The 19,519-nt window shown below is 46.6% G+C and overlaps 1 protein-coding gene across 4 annotated transcripts in view; it reads right to left on the reverse strand.

The window, feature by feature from the left end:
- The window catches only part of DGKD (diacylglycerol kinase delta), an 89,218-nt gene that overhangs the window by 33,343 nt on the left and 36,356 nt on the right, over positions 1–19,519 (reverse strand). For 3 of the 4 annotated variants that reach the window (XM_081141931.1, XM_081141934.1, XM_081141932.1), the window contains exons 4-5: positions 1,189–1,293; positions 793–925 (exon numbers count right to left, since the gene is read on the reverse strand). In XM_081141931.1, the coding sequence (XP_080998057.1) occupies positions 793–925; positions 1,189–1,293 (238 nt within the window). Of the gene's footprint in view, positions 1–792; positions 926–1,188; positions 1,294–11,765; positions 11,840–19,519 lie in introns of those variants that run through there. The other variant, XM_081141933.1, reaches the window with a different exon arrangement.

The raw sequence follows: 19,519 nt of genomic DNA on the forward strand, positions 1-19,519 counted from the left end.
CCTTGCTCGTGGCAGCTGCTCCCCATGCTTGAGGAGGTGGCCCGGTGGAACTGCCTGGGCCTCCTGGGACAGTTGGGACACACACACAGCACTCCGCTAACTCCTGGGACACGCACAGGGACTGATCCTGGTGAGACTAGACACCAAGTGCAGCCAGGAGGTGGCAGGCCTTCTGGACAGGGCCAGGGAGGTGCCAGCTCAGTGTCCCTGAGCCATGCTCAAGCTCTGTCCCAACTGCTTGGCTGCCCCTGCAGCCAAGGGCCACCATGAGCCACGCTCCACATACGGACACTGAAATGTCAATTTTATGTGACTTTCTGTGTGACAAAACAGTTGTCTCCTTTTGATTTTTTTCAACCACTTAAAAATGTAAAACCTTCTTAACTTCATAGTCCGCATAAAAACAAGTGACAGGTAGGATCTGGCCCGAGGGCAACAATTTGCCTTTCTGGCTCCTGCCCAAACACTGAACCCTGCCCTCTAGATCTGGAAGACAACTTTCAACCCATTTACCCACAACCCAACTCATCCCGAGGGGGTGCAGCTACACTGGGGCTGACAGTTTCAGCCCTTTCCCTCTGTGTCTTCTACTTTCCTCTCTGGGTCTCCTTACTACCACCTCCTTTCTCTCCCTTGCTCCGTTATTACAGAAAAGAACTTAAAACACTCTTCGGCGGTACAATAAATAAGTGTGGGTCACAGCAATCCCTTCACTCCTGACAACGTGGGGTGAGCACGCTTGGACCTCTAGGGTTAGGTCACCTTTCCTAACAGAGTAACACACATCCGCACCTTCACAGGACAGTCCGTGGGACGTGACCCCAGACAGAGCCTCACGGCACACGTTGCAGTAGGTGGGCCTCGCGTGGGAGCAGGCGTACCAGTTGTGCATCCCTGAGAAGTGATCCATGCTGTACTGGGTTGGCTGGAAGAAGGAATAAAGACGGAAGACAGAAGGTGACCCTCTGGTGTCCTCAGATGTGGTGACTTAAACCGGACTCTGTACAGTATCCAGGGAGGAGGGGAGGGAGGCTTATAAAGGACAGGGTCACAGTACAATAGGGCAACCATAATTTACAGGGACCACGCTGAGAACGTGAGTCCAAAACCGTACGACCCTCACATGAGAGACGCTCAGAGAGCAGAACATTCAGGGAAGGGCAATGAGAAGACTGTTTTTCTCTCTACCTCAAAGTGCTCCCTGTTCTGGACGGTCTTCAGCGCTGCGATCCAATCCTCCATCTCTTTCCTGTTGTCAGCACATAGGATGAGTTTCCTACATGGAGTGATGACCTAGAGAGAGGAGCGTATTCAACAAGTCATGAATAAAGGACACATGCTAACAATTATAAAACAGCTTAAAAACCTACTTTCACCATATATATTTTATTGAAAAATAACTTTAATTCAGATATTCAACTGAACAGAATATAAAAATGGTTATCACAAGTCACTAAAAACCAAAAACAATCTCAAACCAAAAAGACAATCAAATTTAGTTTATACATTCACCAAAAGTCAACTTAAGTGGACATTTATGAACTACTTACTCCTCAGACAGAGTAATAAGCCATAGGAAAAAAATTATAAAAGAATAGAGAAAAGCAATTATTGCTCCAAAGTGCTCACAGGCTGGTGTCGTGCCCTGACTCGGTCCAGGGAGAGTCTGGTCCCAGTTACTCTAGGAGCATGGCGGGCACTTCACACTTACCACACGTAAGGGTTCTCGCACAAGACCGTTAAGACCTTTTAATACATGACAACGGAGTAACAACCAGCTACTGTGTGCAGGGCCTGAGCAACTTAACTGGAAATGAAGCCGTGGACCTGGTAATAATCAGCAACTAAAAAGTATGCCCACAATATATAAAAAGTTTTTACACATCAACAGAAGAAGTCTTTCTTATAGAAAAAGGCTATAAACCTACATTTCACAGAAAAAATGAACTGGATAACAAATAAAAAGATGTTTAACCACTCTAGTCATCAGGGAACGCAAATGAAAATAAATTGTTTTTCACCTAAAAAACTGGCAAAGCTTCACAAGATGCTAACCCAGTGTTGGCAAAGGTATGGGGGAAAAGGGTCCTCACATACCGACAGGAGGAAAACAGGATATAAATTTTATAGAGAAGAACTGACCATGCCTATCAAAACTTTTTAAAGTTATAGCCTTTTGCTTAATTTTGTTTTATAATGACATAAAATATCTACATGGTTCCAAAGTCAAATCTACAAAATAAAGTACATTCAAAAGTCTAGCTTTGTGTCTGTCCCCTCCATCCTGGTTCCCTCCCTACCCCAAAGGTAGCCCTAAAAATAAAAACAAAACTAGGGTTTATCCTTCATGTTTAAGGTATTTGCTAATACATGTATATACTCACAATCCCTATTAAAACAATAGCACACCACAGGCACGCTTCTCCACCTCTGCCTTTCCCTCTGAGTGTGTGTCTGCGTGCGCACACATGCATATATATGTGCACGCGCGCGTGCATGTCCCTCCCATGCCTCCTCAGCAACACACTGCATCGCCTTTTTCTTTCTGTAGCTGCAGTGAGTCTGTTCAACCCACTCCCTACTGATGGATATTGTTGAAAAGCCTTCAGTGTGTCAAATGGCGCCGCAACATACAGCCTTCACACAGATCTTTTCCTACTTACCCCTGTATTGGGGGGTAAATTCCTTGAGTGATCCTGACAGAGTGAATGCATGTGCGATTTGGCTGGCTGTCGCCAAATTCCCCTCCAATTTCCCTCCAGAGGGGCTGTGCCATTCTGCACTCCCACCTGCAGTGTTAGGAAAACAGCAGCTCCCCCAGGGATTCACCAATAAAGAATGTTATTTAACTTCTGGATTGGTGCCCATCTTCCAGCTTTAATTTACATTAGAAACACCCAATTTAAATAAGGTAACCATGTTTCTGGCTCAGGAAATATAGTGTTTTGTAACCCAGGCTGGTGTGCCTCAATGGTAGAGTGCTGGCCTACACATGGAAGGGTCATGGGTTCGATTCCCAGTGAAGGGTACATACCTGGGTTGCAGGTTCATTCCCCTGACCCTGGTTGGGGTGTGTGTGGGAGGCAATCGATGATCTCTCTCCTCCCTCCCTCCCTCTCTTTCTCTCTCTCTCTCTCCTCTCTCTCTCTCCTCCCTCTCTCCCTCCCTCCCTCCCTCCCTCCCTCCCTCCCTCCCTCCCTCCCTCCCTCCCTCCCTCCCTCCCTTCCTCCCTCCACTCGCTCAAAAAAAAAAAAGAAAAAGAAAAAAGTCAATGGGAAAAATATCCCCAGGTGAGGGTTAACAAAAAACAACAACAACAAACCCAGTGTTTTGTATCTTGTCTCCGCTGAGATTCCCATGAACTACCTACAAAGTTTATCACAGAGGGGGAATGAGAACTGGGTGGCAAGTGCACGGTGCTGTGCCCTCGCTCAGGTAACCAGGGTAACTGGGATAACCGAACGCAGGGGCCGGCTGGATGCAGGAAGAGGCAAAGCTAGTGGAAGGCGAGGGAGACTGAGAGGCAGAAACAGAAGACCGCAGAAGTCAGAGCCCTCCAGAGTGAGGTGGGAGGCGGGAGCCAGTGTCTCTGATGCTTCGAGAGCACCGCAAACAGCCCACATCCCAGCACTGAACACTCATCCGCCTACTGAGTGTCCCAAAGACCATGACAGTCCAAGGGCTCCTGCTCACACAGAACTCACCCTGGGGAGACAGGCAAACAGGACACTTCAGACACTGACACGCGCCATGAGGACAGTGGGTGGTGTGAATGGGGCTGACGGGTGCTTTGGAGGGTGGTCCAAAAAGGCCAGGGGAGAGCTGGGCGACGGACAAGGGCCTTGGGTCGGTGCTTAAGGACTTTTCTTCAGTAACTATAAAATCTCAGCAAACAATTCTTCTCATTCACTCCAGGGTGAGTTTTAATACTTGAACATTTTTATCAGCATAATAAATACAGTTTCAAAAAGATAATACATTTTATTTTGCCTACCTCGGGGAATGCATTAGGAGTTATGCAGTAAGGGATTTACCAATAGGAACAATGAAATTTTTCATGTCCTGTTCTATTTTGGGTCTTGTTTCCACGATTCCCATGACAATCGGCACAAGGGGAAGTATACGCGTTACTCCAGAACTCAGCCCCATCGCCTGAGCAGGTGGAGCTTTGGGCCCCCCATCTTCCACATGCTGGAGGAGGGAGGGGGTTACTGGAATAGCTTCGTGGGCACCAGGCACCACTGGGCAGCAAGTTACAGACAGAACTGTTATGTTTAAAGATGGTGAGTTAATGGAACAAATGATGCATGATGTCATTTCCTCAATCCATGTGGTTATTTACAGGGAGTAAACACTGACCAACAGATACAGGTCTAAGAATCTGGTTTTCAGCTATTTTAAGAAACACTTGTGCCTGCTAGAAGCCTTGGATCTGCCACTGACTGACTGGGAAACGTGGGCAGTCCGTCTATCATCCCTCAAAGGGATGATATAAGGCTACCTGACAGGGCTGTTAGAGACTGAATGGAACCAAATGCGGACAAAACCAAGCGCAGGGCCCCACACACAGGGTTCAGGACATGCCCTGGGTCCGCAGCCCTGATTAGCCACGCAACCTGGAGCAGCTGCCTCCCCTCCCTGTGCCTCCAGCTGCTCATCTGAAAACTAGGGCTACCAGTGGTGAGGCCCATCCCAGGCTGCTCTGAGGTTCAGGGCAGGGACCTGGGAAGTGCTGGGAACAGCCTCACATGTATGTGCCCCCCATGGTCACTCTCAGTGCTACTTCAGGCTCTTCCCTGCAGACATCCCCGTTCTGGTGCAGGAGTCCACCTCCCAGATCATGAGAATTGTCAGAGAAGACTCTCATCCACCTAATAAAATCAGTCTCTGCCTCTCTCCGGTCCCCACTCTGCCACCTGAGACAGAATCCATGCTTCTCAGCCGCCCAAGGGCTGGGCATGATCCCATCTCCTTGGAAGCTTCTCCTCACCTGCAAATTCCCAATAGCCTTCCAACCCAGGGAAGCCCCCCAGGCACTAGTGGGCAGTCCTGCACACCCTGACACCCTGGACGAGGGTGAGACAGGTAAGGCTGGGAAGGTCTCCTTGGGATGACAGTGGGAGTCTCTCTAAGAGAAGGTCTTGGGCAGGGCTTCCTAACTCAGTCCCTTGATTTGCAGACAGAGCGGCCAGGACAGGACCCAGGAGAGAAGCAGAAGCTGGAGGAGACCTTCAGGTGATCCTCTCCTGGCTACTCAAAACGTTCACCAAAGCAAAAAGAAGGCAGGATTCAGAGGAGGCACTCTAAATAATAAGAATGTCCCTTTGTTTGGACTGCAGCCAATACTGTAACTCCTAGAAACCAAGATGGTACAAAAAGCTAGAACTATCCCCCAAATCAAGCCTTCACAGAGAAAAGGCTTTGAAGACCAAAAGATATTTTTCAAGCAGAGTTATAAGGTAAGAAATGGCTCACAAAACTAAATGGATTTAAATTTTAAATGCAAATTAGAGACAGGGTAATACCATGAACGTGACAGGACAAGTCAGTGGTATCCCAGACTCGGAGGGCCAGGGTCCATGGCTGGAATAAGCAGACCTGTACCAAGGGGAGGAGCGGAGGAGTACACAGAGCAAGGCAGTTACATGGAAGCCCATAAGCTCGAGAGAAAGCACACCCCAGATCTTGAAGCTGCAAGGACAAAAGAGGAAAACAGAAAGGGAGGGAAAACAAAGAAACGGTGACAGCATTTCTCACAATTCCCTGAGGCAAACTAGAGGAGCAATAAGCAGACTTAAATTCTTCCTCTTACTGGAATCCTCCTCAAGGTAAAAGAACTTAAAAATCAGTAAAGAAAGCACAGCCAGTGTGGCTCAGTGGCTCAGCATCAACCCAGGAGCCAAGATGTCAGTGGTTCGATTCCCCGTGGGGGCACATGCCCAGGTTTCGGGCTTGATCCCCAGCAGGGGCGTGTAGGAGACAGCTGATTGATGTTTCTCTCTCATTGATGTTCCTATGTCTCTATTCCTCTCCTTTCCTCTCTTCTAAAAGTCAATAAAAGATATTTTTTTAAAAATCAGTAAGAAAAAAAGCAGACCAACTAACAAAAAAGTGAACGAAAGACCTGAATGATTATTTCACAAATGGCCAGTAAGGCCCATGGAAAGGTGCTCCACTTCAGGAGTCACCTGGGAAGTGGAAATAAAGCCCCGGAGTGTTCACCTTTCACGATGGCTGCACTGAAAAGACAGATACCCAGGGCTGGTGAGGACGCGGAACACCTCGAACTCTTACCTGCTGGTGGGCAGGCAGCTTGGTGGAAAACGCGCAGAACGCCATCCACACACCTGACAGAAATACGAACGTGCCGTCCTTATCAAGACACAGGATCACCACCCTTCACAGGCCTGCACTACTCACACCCAACTGCCCAGGCTGTGGGGTGGACAAACTGGAACCCAGCCATACAAGGACTACTACAGAGCGACAAGAATGACCCACCACAGCCACGGCAGTGACATGAATTCTACAATGCTCACGCAAAGGAAGATAGAAATACTGATGGATACGAGAGACTGGCAGAACTATATTTTCTTAAAAGTGTTAGAAATTAAATATTAAAGTGTTAGAAATAGAGCTTAAACACATGAAAAATGCTCAGTGTTACTCACAAAATAAATGAGAACTAAAAGCATGAGATGCCTTATTTTTACTTCCCAGATAGAGATCAACAGCTTGGTAACATGCTACATTGGGAGTATGAATTAATACAACTCCTACAGAGGACACTGGGGGAAATCTAGGAAACTTTAAAATACAAATCTTTGTCTTATTAACAGTGCTTCTATAAATTTATCCTGCAAATATGTTGCATGAGAAGTAACATACAGTATATACAAGGTGTTTCATGGCAACATTCACTATAAAGACAAAAGATTAGAAATAACTCAAATACTCATAAAGATAAGACCAGTATGCCCTGGCTGGGGGGCTGAGTTGGTTGGAGCATCTTCCCGTTCACTGAACAGTCGTGGGTTTGATTCCTGGTCAGGGTACATACCCAGGTTGCAGGTTCTATCCCCAGTCAGGGTGCAAACAGGAGGCAACTGATCAGTGTCTCTCTCTTTCCCTCTCCCTTCCTTCCTCTCTAAAAGCATATCCTCGGAGGTGAGGATTTCAAAAAAAACAAAGACCAGTGGGAGGCTAGTGCATAAATTATGGAGCATTCCTGTAGTGGAACACTACACAGCCACATAATATTCTTACATTCTTAAGTTTAGAATATATGCTAAAGACCAAAAAAAGAGCTTTAAAAGTTCTAGTTGAAATAAGAACTTTTGCTTGTAAAAAATGAACTTCCGAGAAATATATAATACCTAGATACTCCAAATGAGTCTATGACACCCAAGCCAGACAAGCATCTTCGAATGTTCTGGGAAGAATTCGCCAGAAGGTTACTAAGCCACGGGCAGTGATCACTGAGAAATTAGGAGAGGAGGTGTGCTGGAGGAATACAGGTGTGATGTTGAAATGGATGAACTACAAAGACACTAGCTGAGAGGACAGGGACAGCAACAGAGAGGGCGTCAAATGAGTGGCAGCGACCATGGTGGGGCGCTTAGCCCGTGGAGTATTTCCAGGTGTCTACAGGTATTTGCTTGTTTCATCTCCTCTACAACCTAATGAAGTAGATATCAAGGGAGGAAACTGAGGCCCACCAAGTGACCTGCCCAAAGTCCCACAGCTAATGAAGGAGGGGGCAGGGACACCAGGCAGGTTGGTTCCAGGCCTGGCTGCTGACCCCCACCCCCAGCAGCTTCTCCCCTGCATTCCCCAGAAGACTGCTGTGTAAACGATGCCAGGAACATGGGGCTGAGTCAGGAAAGGAACTGGCCCTCACCGGGAGTTCTCCCAGGTTTACTCAGGACAGGCCGTTTCCTTTTTGGCAGGAATACGGCCTTGGAGGACCAGCACGAGGACTATACAGACATGTCACTGAGTCATCTGGCCACAGCCCCTCCCACTCTGACCAGGTTTCCCAAGAGCTCCAGAGAGGTTAGAGCAGCGAGCGCTGAAGGACGCTGAGGGCAGGGCGGTCCGTGATTCACCAGCAGTGTCCTTTTGTGCAGAGAATCCTAACCACAGACTGGGTTGTGCTCATCTGTAAGTGAGACCTCAACGACAGAAGACCAAGATCACGCAAACTCTGTGGTGCTGGAGCCGTGGCCAAACCAAACCACCCCCGCAGTAGTAACAGTGAGGCCCTGAGCCCAGGATGGTCCAAAGGCCGCGCCGAGCAGGGCAGACAGGCAATCTGGACTGGGACTGGCTCAAACGCTCCCGTCAGATTTCGTGGATCCAAAAATCATAAAAGCAACCACCAGACTTCTGCTTCTTGGAAGACGATTAGACATACCTTTCCCTATTCCTCTGGCTAAGTACAACGAAATCCCTGGACATTAGATATGAAACAAATATGAGCAGACTGCAGGGCAGAGAAGAAGGCAGACAGACTAGTGGTCTTGGGGCCAAGCAATGACCCAGCGCTCAGTTCCCTGGGTTCTGTTTGCCCAGACATCCCAGATGTGGAGCTGAAGAAGCCGCAGCCAGAAACCTCAATGGACACAGGAAAAATTTAAAACCTTCCTAAAGTCTGCTCTCTCTAGCCAGGGGACCAGGAAAGGGGGCAGGCAACCAAGACAGAAATCAATAGTAGTACGGCAGCCAATCGTGATCCTACTCCTGGCCAAACATCATGGAGAACACTGGGGCTTGTGGTAACCTGGAGCTCCAGCACCCTACCGGGTGGTGTCCACAGTAGGCCACACCCCTGTGATGGTGCCAGAGGATATACTGAGGCAAATAAGCATAAGAAAAGGTATTCAACATCACTGGCCAGTAAGTAATGCTGATTAAAACTACAATGTGATATTACTATACACCTACTAGGTGTTTAAAATAAAAAGACCACCAAAGGCTAGCAAGGATGTGGAGAAGCTGGTTCACATTGTCAGCAAGGATGAGAAATGTCACTACCACTCTACAAACACAGTTTGGCAACTTCTTTAAAAACCAAACATGCAACTAAGAAACCACCCAGCAATTACACACCTGGGCATTTATCCCAAAGAAATGAAGACTTGCCCTGGCTGGTTTGGCTCAGTGGTTAGAGCGTCGGCCGGTGGACTGAAGGGTCCCGGGTTCAATTCCAGCCAAGGGCACATACCTAGGTTGCAGGCTCCATGCCCGTGCAGGAGGCAACCAATCGTGTCCCTCTCACATCACATCAATGTTTCTCCCTTTCTCCCTTCCACTCTCTCTGAAAAAAGCAATGAAAAAAAAAATCCTCGGGTGAGGAGGAAGAAAGAAAGAACAAAGAAATGAAGACTTATGTTCACACAAAAACCTGTCCATGCACATTTATAGCAGCTCTACTCATAATCACCCCAAACTAGAAACAACCCAGGTATCCTTCGGTGGCAGATGATTAAACATACTGTGGTATGATCAATCCGTGGAGCACTACTCAGTAATAAAGAGTAACTATCACACACACACACACACACACACACACACACACACACACACACACAACAACCGGGAGGGCCCTCCCAGAAGCTATGCTGAGTGACAAGTGCAGATCCCTAAAGGTTACATACTGTGTGATCCCATGAACACTCTCGAGATGACAGAATTACAGAAATGACAGATTAGTGGTTGCTGGGGGCTGGGGGGAGTGGGGAGGGGTGGCTGTAAAAGGAAAGCGGAGGGTCCCGGTGGAGATGGAGAAAGCCTGGATCATGACTGTGTCTATGTCAACATCCTGGTGGTGATGTTGCGCTGCAGCTCTGTAAGACGTTACCCCTGGGCCACTGGGTGAAGGACACAAAGGACCTCTGTAGTATTTCAATTCTGTGTAAGTCTACATTGCTCTCCAAATAAAAGGTTTAATTAAAAATAAGCAACCACACCCTGGCCGGGTGGCTCAGTTGGTTGGAACGTCATCTTGTGCACCAAAAATAAGTAACCACATTCAACAAAATTTTCTAACATCTAACATGTTCAAATTGGGAAAACTGGGAGTAACTCCAGAACAATGCCATGTTTCTTAAGGATAAGGGCATCTGTGTTCTCAGCACAAATTAAAAGTGTAATCTTATCTTATTAAAGTCCCTATTTGCAGGCAGTGCAAGCTCATGAAATGTCTGACTTGCCAAGGAAACATTATGAGACACGCCTTTGGCACACAAAGAAAACCAAGTCCTCTCTGTGTGCCTGTGTTCGAGTACACAGGAGGGCCATGGTGCTGTTGCCAGCTCTACATGTGGCCTGTGCAAGATGGAGCTCTGGAAATGGCAGGACTTGTTTCCACACACAACAGAGCCTGAGAAACTGGTGAAGCTGCGCTTCATGCCAGCCGTGAACCACAGTCCTGCCTCACCCAGCACTGCACTTCGAGGTGGGTGAGCCTGAGCGCCCCTCAGCAGCAGGTACACTCCGGAAGCAATCAGAAATGCCACCAAGATAAGCTGCCTCCCCAGCTCTAGACCCACAGATCCTACTGCCCACCACACAGACCCACTGGGGGGCCTGCTGTCACACCTAGACATGTCCTCACACTGACTCCCCCCGCCCAGCTGGGAGGCCTCAGGCTCTCAGCACAAATTAAAACTCATCCTTTCTTCTCAGAAATAAATTCATTTAAACAAACAGACAAGATCCCTGCTCTAATGTAGACAGGAAATAAATAATATAAGAAATAAATTACACAGTAGGGAGAGTAGTAGCTGGTGATAAGCTTATAGAAAAAGATCAGTAAAAGGAGGCCAGGACCCAGGTAGGCCTCACTGGAAAAGGCTGGAAGGGCTGGGCAGGGGCCTGAATTAGAAGCCACTCTGGAGAAGCAACTGGCCACAGAGCACCATGCTGGTGCCCACAGGAACATGGGCTTTTACTCTGAGTGGAATGGGAGCCATGGAGCTTTTGAGCAACAGGCTGATATCTGACATAGGTTTAAAAACATCCATCCTGGCCCGGCCAGTGTGGCTCAGGAGTTGAGCATCACCCTATGAACCAACAGGTCACGGGTTTGATTCCCGGTAAGGGCACATGCCTGGGTGCAGGCTCCATCCCCAGTAGGGGGCAAGCAGGAGGCAGCCCATCGATGATTCTCTCTCATTGATGTTTCCATCTCTCTCTCCCTCTCCCTTCCTCTCTCTCTAAAATCAATAAAAACATCATTTTTTTAAAAATAAATAAAACTGAAAAGCATCCATTCTGGCTACTTTATCAAAAACTGAGTGTAGGGGCCAGGAGAGAAGTCAGGAAAACCTCTGGGAGGGAGCTCAGGGATCCCATCCAGAGATGAAAGGGCAGGTGCACTCAGAACAAGGAGCGAGCACTCCACAGGGGAAGGCCACTTCCAGGCTCCACGGTGCTTATTCTGAAGATCTGGGGTGACATTTCTCCTGTGACAAAGCTCAGACAACGGGAACTCGACACAGAGAAAGCTTACCTGGCCTGCAGGCATTCTGTCTGGCCAGGCAGGAACTAAAGAATGTTTCTAGCGTGTGGGTGGTCATAGACCAAGCCAATGGCTTAAAAAAACCCAGCCTTCCACTTGTAGGAACTACAAGACCAAAGTCAGCCCTCTAGAGATGCACCCAATAATCTACAACTCTTTCTACTCACTTCACTTTAAATCCTTACAGTTGAACTTCCCCACACACCCTCTCATGTCGCCCACCATCACCTGGAACTCTTACCTGCCGCACTCCTCTTTCAGAACATGGTCCAACTGCTCAAAATGGGAAGAACTGGAGTGATCCAACAAAAACAAAAAGTGAGTTTTAAAATCAACAGATGAGAGAACCCATGGACCACCAAAGCAGACCAGAGACGCCAGAGTGACGAATCAGCCCTGCGCAGGTCAGCACTGACCAGAAGAGGAGACACAGGATAGTGCTGGGACAGGACCAGGAACCTGGAAACACCATCCTAAATATAGCTCCCCGGCCTGCCGGCTTGGAAAGGTGGCTGAGAATAAGCATCTGGCACACTCGGGAATTTCTGTCACTTCCTGTTACTCACATCCTGCTGTTCAGATGCTGCCCAAAACGCTGGCCTGCCGCACACGAATCCCCACCTGGAAGCCCCCTGGGACCCAGGCTATTCAAAACAGCTGGATGTGAGTCGACAACGCACTTCCTCATGGAGTGCCACACGAAACACAAAAATAGACACACGCAAACAAGCTCTTGGAGATCCCTGTGCAAAAGCAGCCCCAGGAGGCAGGTCCAGACCTCCAAGCATTCAGCTCTGCTGGCTGCCCGGCCCCCAGAGAGGAGTCAGGCGTGACTGCTGATGGGAAACCTTCCTCCCTGAATCCATACCTCACCTCCAATCTCAGGGCAGCTCTGGAGGCAAAGGGGGGAGGGGTCACCACCACCACTGCTACTGGCCTGCCCTGGGGCCCACAGCAGATGGTCAAAGCCAAGCACCCTCGCCCAACCCTGCCCACCTCCCAGCCCGGCTGAGGACACGAGCCACCAGGAATGCAGGACGCCCAGGCAGGGAGCAAAGCCAACTGGGCCAGAGGTTAAAATCACATTAATCTATCAGAAGACAGATTTTTAAAAAGGAACAAAAAGTAAAATGAAGTGAGAATAGCTAAAACCAAAACATGAAAAACACATTTGGGGTTATTCAACATTCCGTATTTCAACAGGGCTTCACTAAGCGTTGCGATGTGTTCAATGTGTGGGAAACCTCAGGGACAGATGAGCGCCACCCTGACGGGTGGTGGGGGCAGAGAGCCCCTGGGAAGGGCGCCACCACAGGAAGGGCACCAGGTGTGAGGCGGTGCCCCAGAGGCATCTCCCCAAAAGCAGGTGAAAAATAGGAAGCCAGCACAAAGAAGGCAAGACACAAGCAAAATCTAGCATGTTCCCAACAGCAAAACACCAGAAATAACCTAAATCTCCAAAACTGGAGAGCGGTGAAATAAACAAACTATGGCTTGATCATACAACGCAATACCTTACAGCCAATTGTGAAAAGTATGATGAGACTGCATACTTATGGGCACAGATGTTCACAATATGGCAAGTTTAAAAAGCAGGTTACATTAAAGAAGTTATATGCATATAAGCATAACCCATGGAAATAGTCAATAACAGGGTGAAGGCCTGGGGAGGGGGTGGGAGTGAGATGGAGGGGGTCAATTGGGGGGAAAATGGGACACCTGTAATATTTTCAACAATAAAGATAAATTAAAAAAAAAAAAAAAGTAGGTTACAAATTAGTACGTGTATCACTGATCTTTTTTAACCTCGGCACTACTGACATTTGGAGCCAATTAATTCTTTGTTGTTCCCCACAACACTGTAAAATGCTGAGCAGCAACACTGGACATACCCTCCCCACCCCGCCCCAAGTTCTCACAACCCAAACTGTCTCCGACTGCCAAAGCCCGCTGTGGGCTGAGCTCACTCCCCATCCCCTCGTCTCACCCACATTTGAGAGCCACGGGTCTCCATGATGGTGTTTATATCTAGGATCTCAGTGATAAGACCTGTGAGTGTTTTTTGTCTGTTTGGGTTATGGTACTTACTTATCCATAATGAACATGTTATTTGTATTAAAAAGTTAATAAAAAACTATCTTAGTACTGGTAAAACATTACAAGTGTTTTTGCAGTAAAGCAGAGATTTTCAACCTTTCTCATCTCATGCACACATAAACTAATTACTAAAATCCTGTGGCAGACCAAAAAATATACTATTTTTTTTTTTTGCCAATCTGACCAAAAATATATAATTTTGATTCATTTATTATACCAGACGGCTATTGTTGTGTTGGCTGTTGTCATTTTCATATTTGACAATCTAAGGGAAAAGAGGTCAGTGCCCCTGAAGAAATAGGCAGGTACTTCATGTTTTAAAAATTCTCACAGCATACCTGTTGAAAATCACAGCTGTAAGGTAATGTGGCAAATCCTCACATTCTATAAAAGGACACAACAAAAAAACAAGTCTCATGGGGAAGGAGGAGCTGGTACAGACCACTCAAAACCTGTGCAGCCCAGCCAGCATGGCTCAGCAGTTGAGCATCGACCTATGATCCAGGAGATCACGATTCGATTCCCAGTCAGGGCACATGCCCGGGTTGCAGGCTTGACCCCAGTGGGGGGCGTGCAGGAGGAAGCCGTTCAATGACTCTCTTTATCACTGATGTTTCTATCTCTCTCTCTCTCCTTCTCCCTTCCTCTCTCTGAAATCAATAAGGACATATACAAAAATTTTAAAAACCTATGCAACTTTGAAACCAAGCATTAACAAACAGCAGCAATCCTAATGAAAATACTAGTACATAAGGAAATGCTATAGTAAATATAGAAATTTACTTCTTAAAAAAGTTGAAGGACCCTGAAGGATGAGAGTTGATGCAGCTGAGTTATGGAGTTATGTGCAAAATGCACAAAGATCTAAGGCACAATAAGCAATAGCAAGGCAGAGCCTGAAGGCAGTGAGCCCAGGGCTGAGCTTCGCCTTGGCACTGGCTAGTGACCGCAGCTGGGTCAGTGCACTTTTTGTTAGAGACACACACCAGCCAAAAGGAATAACTGCATCTCCCTCTGGGCTACTGCAGAGGGATCAATGAGCTCCAAGTCATTAGCTCAAACTAATACTATCCCAGTGACCATGAAATCCAATTCAATGTACCCCAGCAGTGGGTCATGGGGATGGAGAGGGGGCAGAAAGGCTCTGGCAATCTTAAATCCAGCCATCACCATGCTGTCATAATGTATCCCTTTTTCTCTAGGATGGTTTCATGGTAAATCTGCTTACACCCAAGTGCATCTACAGTAATGTTATAGTAACAAGTATGGGGGGCAGGGGAGGGGTTCATAAGCAACCTCTGCAGCCCAAGGTCAGCCAAGCACTGTACTGACCACTGAAAGTCAAGTTGATTAAGCCATAAGATATCCCAGGGCAAAGTGGCCCAAGGTAAGAATGGTGGTATCTGCTGACTCACCAGGTGGCCACCCCTGGGACGAGTCTCCTGCATGCCTTTGTTGATGAGCTAGAAACACCACTGACTAGCTACCAGGCAGCAGCTACATAGCCAGAAAACTGACAGCCAACAAAGGGGGAAACAAGGGTTACAAAGAATGTAGGAAGGGCATATTTATGTTACAGTGCTGCCTAAAAAGGATAGGGGCAGGCAGGCTCATTTAAACGGAAACTGGCCCGGCCGGCATGGCTCAGCGATTGAGCATCGACCTAGGATCCAGGAGACTGGGGTTCGATTCCCGGTCAGGGCACATGCCCGGGTTGGGGGTTTGATCCCCCGTCCTGGAGGGTAGAGAAGGCAGCCAATCAATGTTTCTCTCTCACATCACGTTTCTCTCTCTCCCTCTCCCTTCCTCTAAGCATGTCCTCGGGTGATGATTAAAAAAAAAAAGCCTACACCTAACATGATGCTTAACACTGAAAAGCTGAATTGTTTCTTGCTAAGACTGGAAGAAAGGAGCGAACTACTGCTTTACTATTTCTATTCAACACTGTGCTGGCAGCCCTGGCAATGAGGCAAGATGATGATATAAAAGGCACCTGGGTCAGAGGAAGTATAGCTGTCCCTTCTTGTAGATGCTATCACTATCTATATAGAAATTTCTGGGGAATCTACAAAACAACTACTAGAACTAATAAGTTATTTTCCATGGTTACAAAAATCCATTATATTCTTATATATTTGCAGTAAACACCTGGAAAATAATTTTTTAAATTTCATTTAATAGAAACAAAATCAAACTAGTATGAATGAATCCAACAAAAGACATTAAAGGTATCTACACTGAAAACTACAAAACTTTCTGAGAGAAGTTTTTAAAAAGCTGAATAAATACAGAGATATATCATGTTCATAGGAAAACTCAATGTTATTAAGATATCAATTCTCCACAAACTGATTTATAGATTCAATGCAATCTCAATCAAGATCTCAGGAGGGCTTTTTTTCTGTAGAAACTGACAAGTTAATTTTAAAGGTCACATGAAATGGAAAGGACTTAGAATAACCAAAGCAAATTTAAGAAAGAACAAAGTCAAAAGAGAGATAAAGAAGAAAAAAAAGAAAAAAGTTAGAGGACTTGCCCTGTGTGATTTCGGCACTTACTGTAAAATTACAGTAGTCAAGAAAGTGTGGTACTAGGGGAAATGTAGACATATAACATATAGGTCAATGGAACAGAAGAGAAAGTCTGGAAATAGACTCACAAATATATGGTCAACTGACCTGGGTCAAAGGCATCAAGGGAATTCAATGGGGAATGGGGAAAGGAAAGTCTCTTCAACAAATGCTGTTGGAAAAATTGAACATCATATGGAAAAAATGAGTATCAACTCTTACCTCACATTACACACAAAAATTAACTGTACATCAATCACAATCCTAACTGTAAAACCTAAAACTAAAAACTTCTAGAAGAAGCTGAGGTAGAAAAGGTTTCTTGAATAGAACACAAGAAGTATGAACCATAAAGAAAAAAACTGATAAATCCACTTTCACCAAAAAGGAAGACTGTTCATCTGAAGGTGCCATTTAAGAAAAGGCAAGCCCCAGGCTGGGAAAAGCATTCACAACACACATCATACAACGGACTTACATCCAGAGTGTGTGAGGAACTCTTACACTCAGTAATGAGACAGACAATTCGATCGAAAAATGGGCCAATGATTCTACCATACACTTCACAAAAGACAGACGAATGGCCAATAAGCACATGAAAAGATGTTGACATCGTTTGTCATCGTGGAAAGGGTGATGAAATAAAAACCACTGTGAGATACCACCACAGTCTACTAGGGCACGTGAAACAGGGCCGGACCAAGTGCTGGTGAGGGTGGGGAGCAACTGGAACTTGTGCACTGCAGCAGGGAATGTTAAGTTCAAAGCACTTGGGGAAACAGTTGAGCAGTTTCTTAAAAAGTTAAACACCTACTGCATGACCCAGCAATTCTGCTACTAGGTATTTACCCAAGGGAAGTGAAAACACACATCCACACACAGACTTGCATATGAATCTTCATTGCAGCTTTATCTGCAATAGCTCTACACTAGCAACAGCTCGAATGCCCAACAGGTAAATGGATCAACAAACTGTGGAAAAGGAACGTATTATTGATACACCCGACAAGGAAAATTTCAAAATCATTATGCTGAGCCAAACCAGCCAGGCATTTTTCATAAAAGGACATACTATCATTATTCAAGTAACATAGAATTCTAAAAAATGCAAACTAATCTACAAAAAGAGAGATGTTTGCTTGGGGGGGGAGGTGCAGAGAGGGATCACAAGGAAACGTTCAGGGGATTGAACGTTTGTTATCCTGACTGCAGTGAGTTTCAATAGGGTGTGGTGTGGGTGTGTGACCTCAGCAAGCTGTACACTTTAAATAGTGCAGTTCACTGTACAGCAATTATCCTCAACTAAGTTATAAAAATATTTTTAACGTTTACATATCTTAGTGCACTGTAATATCCTTTGAAAGACAGGGTGAGCCTTTCTCTAAATGACTAAAGGGACCATATAATTTATCATCCAAGCCAGAAAACTTCTGCAGGTCAAAGTGGGTGCTAAGAATCATTAACAGGTGTTAACTCATCTACAATAGGTCGTGTGAACTGGAAGTGCCCTGGACACACCAACACTATGGCTCTGGGAACAACAAATACCCAATCTATTCCTGGGTATGATTAGGTACTTCTTAATAAAGCAAACCATAAAGTTCATTCCTCAGAGGGCGGAGCCAGAGCTGACAACGGCCTCCAGGACCAGCTACACCTGGGCCCTTGTTTTCCAGACAAGGAAGTGGTCCTGGTTTTCAGTGTCAGGGGCAGGACAGATGCCAGGGCTCTGCCTCAAGGTCAGTGTCCCTTCAGCCCTTCCACAGATGGGGTGGAGACCACCCCACTCCCACTTTCCAAATGTCTGATTACTCTGACCCATCATCTTCAGACCTCTGCAGCCCATGAAGGCTGCAGAAAAGACGGCCTGACACTAACCAGCTTTCCTAATACACGTGCACGGAAGGAGGTGAGCCTGGGAGCAGCCACAGAATTGCCTTCTCTGAGCGCCTCCACACTGGGCTGAGGTCTTGAGGCTTAGCTAAACATCCTGTACAGATCTAGTACAGCTCCTACAGTCCTCCCCCGTCTGGGGAAAAAAAAAGGCGTGGGGTGCGGGAGGAATCGCATGTTTTATCTGAGTTCACATTTCAAACCAGGTGCTTCAGCTGTGGAGGGAAGGGATTACTGAGTAAATAATAGTACAGCCTCCCTACCACAGAGCAGGGGATTATCTTAACTTGATAAACTGTTTCAAGGAAATAAAAAGATCTCACCACTCTATATACTCTGAAATATCAGCTCATTCTGGTACAGAATGACACCATTTTCCCAACTTTCAAGGAAAAAAACAAACAGGACTTGGCTCAACCACATTCCTGGTGCATTTATCAAAGAAAACTGGGTAAAAAATGACAAATTATTCATTTCCTAGACACCCAAAGAAAAAACTTTAATCAAATCTATGTACTTTCTTCACTGTTTCTTTTCTCAAAGAATTCTTTGCTTTACAAAAGTACAACAGTCAAACTACAATTTCTCAACTGTCCATTTTTTGAGGTTTTGGTTTCCTCTATCATTTGTAAATACATTAGAAGTATGAATAATTAACACACATGCATGCATACACACACATATCACACACACACACACACACACACACACACAATAGTATTGTGAAAATAGCTTGGATTTCACAAATTTCCCTACTTGATAATAACACACAGCCCAGACAAGTCACAGTGTCTTCTCCCATCCCCAACTCTGAATCCACTTAACAAACACCACGATTGGTTCCACTGCTCACCAGCCAGGCTATCAGCAGAAGACAGTGTCCTCTCTCTCGGCCTGCCTGGAACAACTGTAAGAACCTAATCCCAAGTGCTCACGTGGAGTCCCAGGCTCTTCAGACCATCTGTGCCACAGAGCAGGTGCTGCTTCAGCAAAACCCCACACTTAGCAAACACACGGCCACCAACTGGGCTCAATGCCTGCTTCTTCCTGCTTCTTGAAACTGAGAACAGAGTGGATTATAAAGCCTGGAATTCACTGGGTTAACTTCCTCCTGCAGCTGCCCCTCCAGCCCTGATCCACTGTCCAAGGTGTGTTTTAACAATCACAGTGTTTGATTCACTAAGTACATACTATGTGCTGGGTGCTTGCCCCACCACCATGGGCAAGGCAGCACTGCCCCCATGTGCCAAGGGGAGGGTGGAGCCACAGGTGTTAAGGACTGAGATCCATAGCTGACAGCTGGCACAGCCAGGACGTGAGGCCAGGTCCTCCTGGAGCCCTGCACCTGACCAGGAACCAGGTGGGCTCGCTCATGGCAGGCAGCCTAGGCGGCAGGTGCTGCTCCTAACGGGGAGCTTCCCTTCTGGCAGGGCTT

This window comes from Miniopterus schreibersii (assembly GCF_964146895.1).
Source record: "Miniopterus schreibersii genome assembly, chromosome: 7".
NCBI lineage: Eukaryota > Metazoa > Chordata > Mammalia > Chiroptera > Miniopteridae > Miniopterus > Miniopterus schreibersii.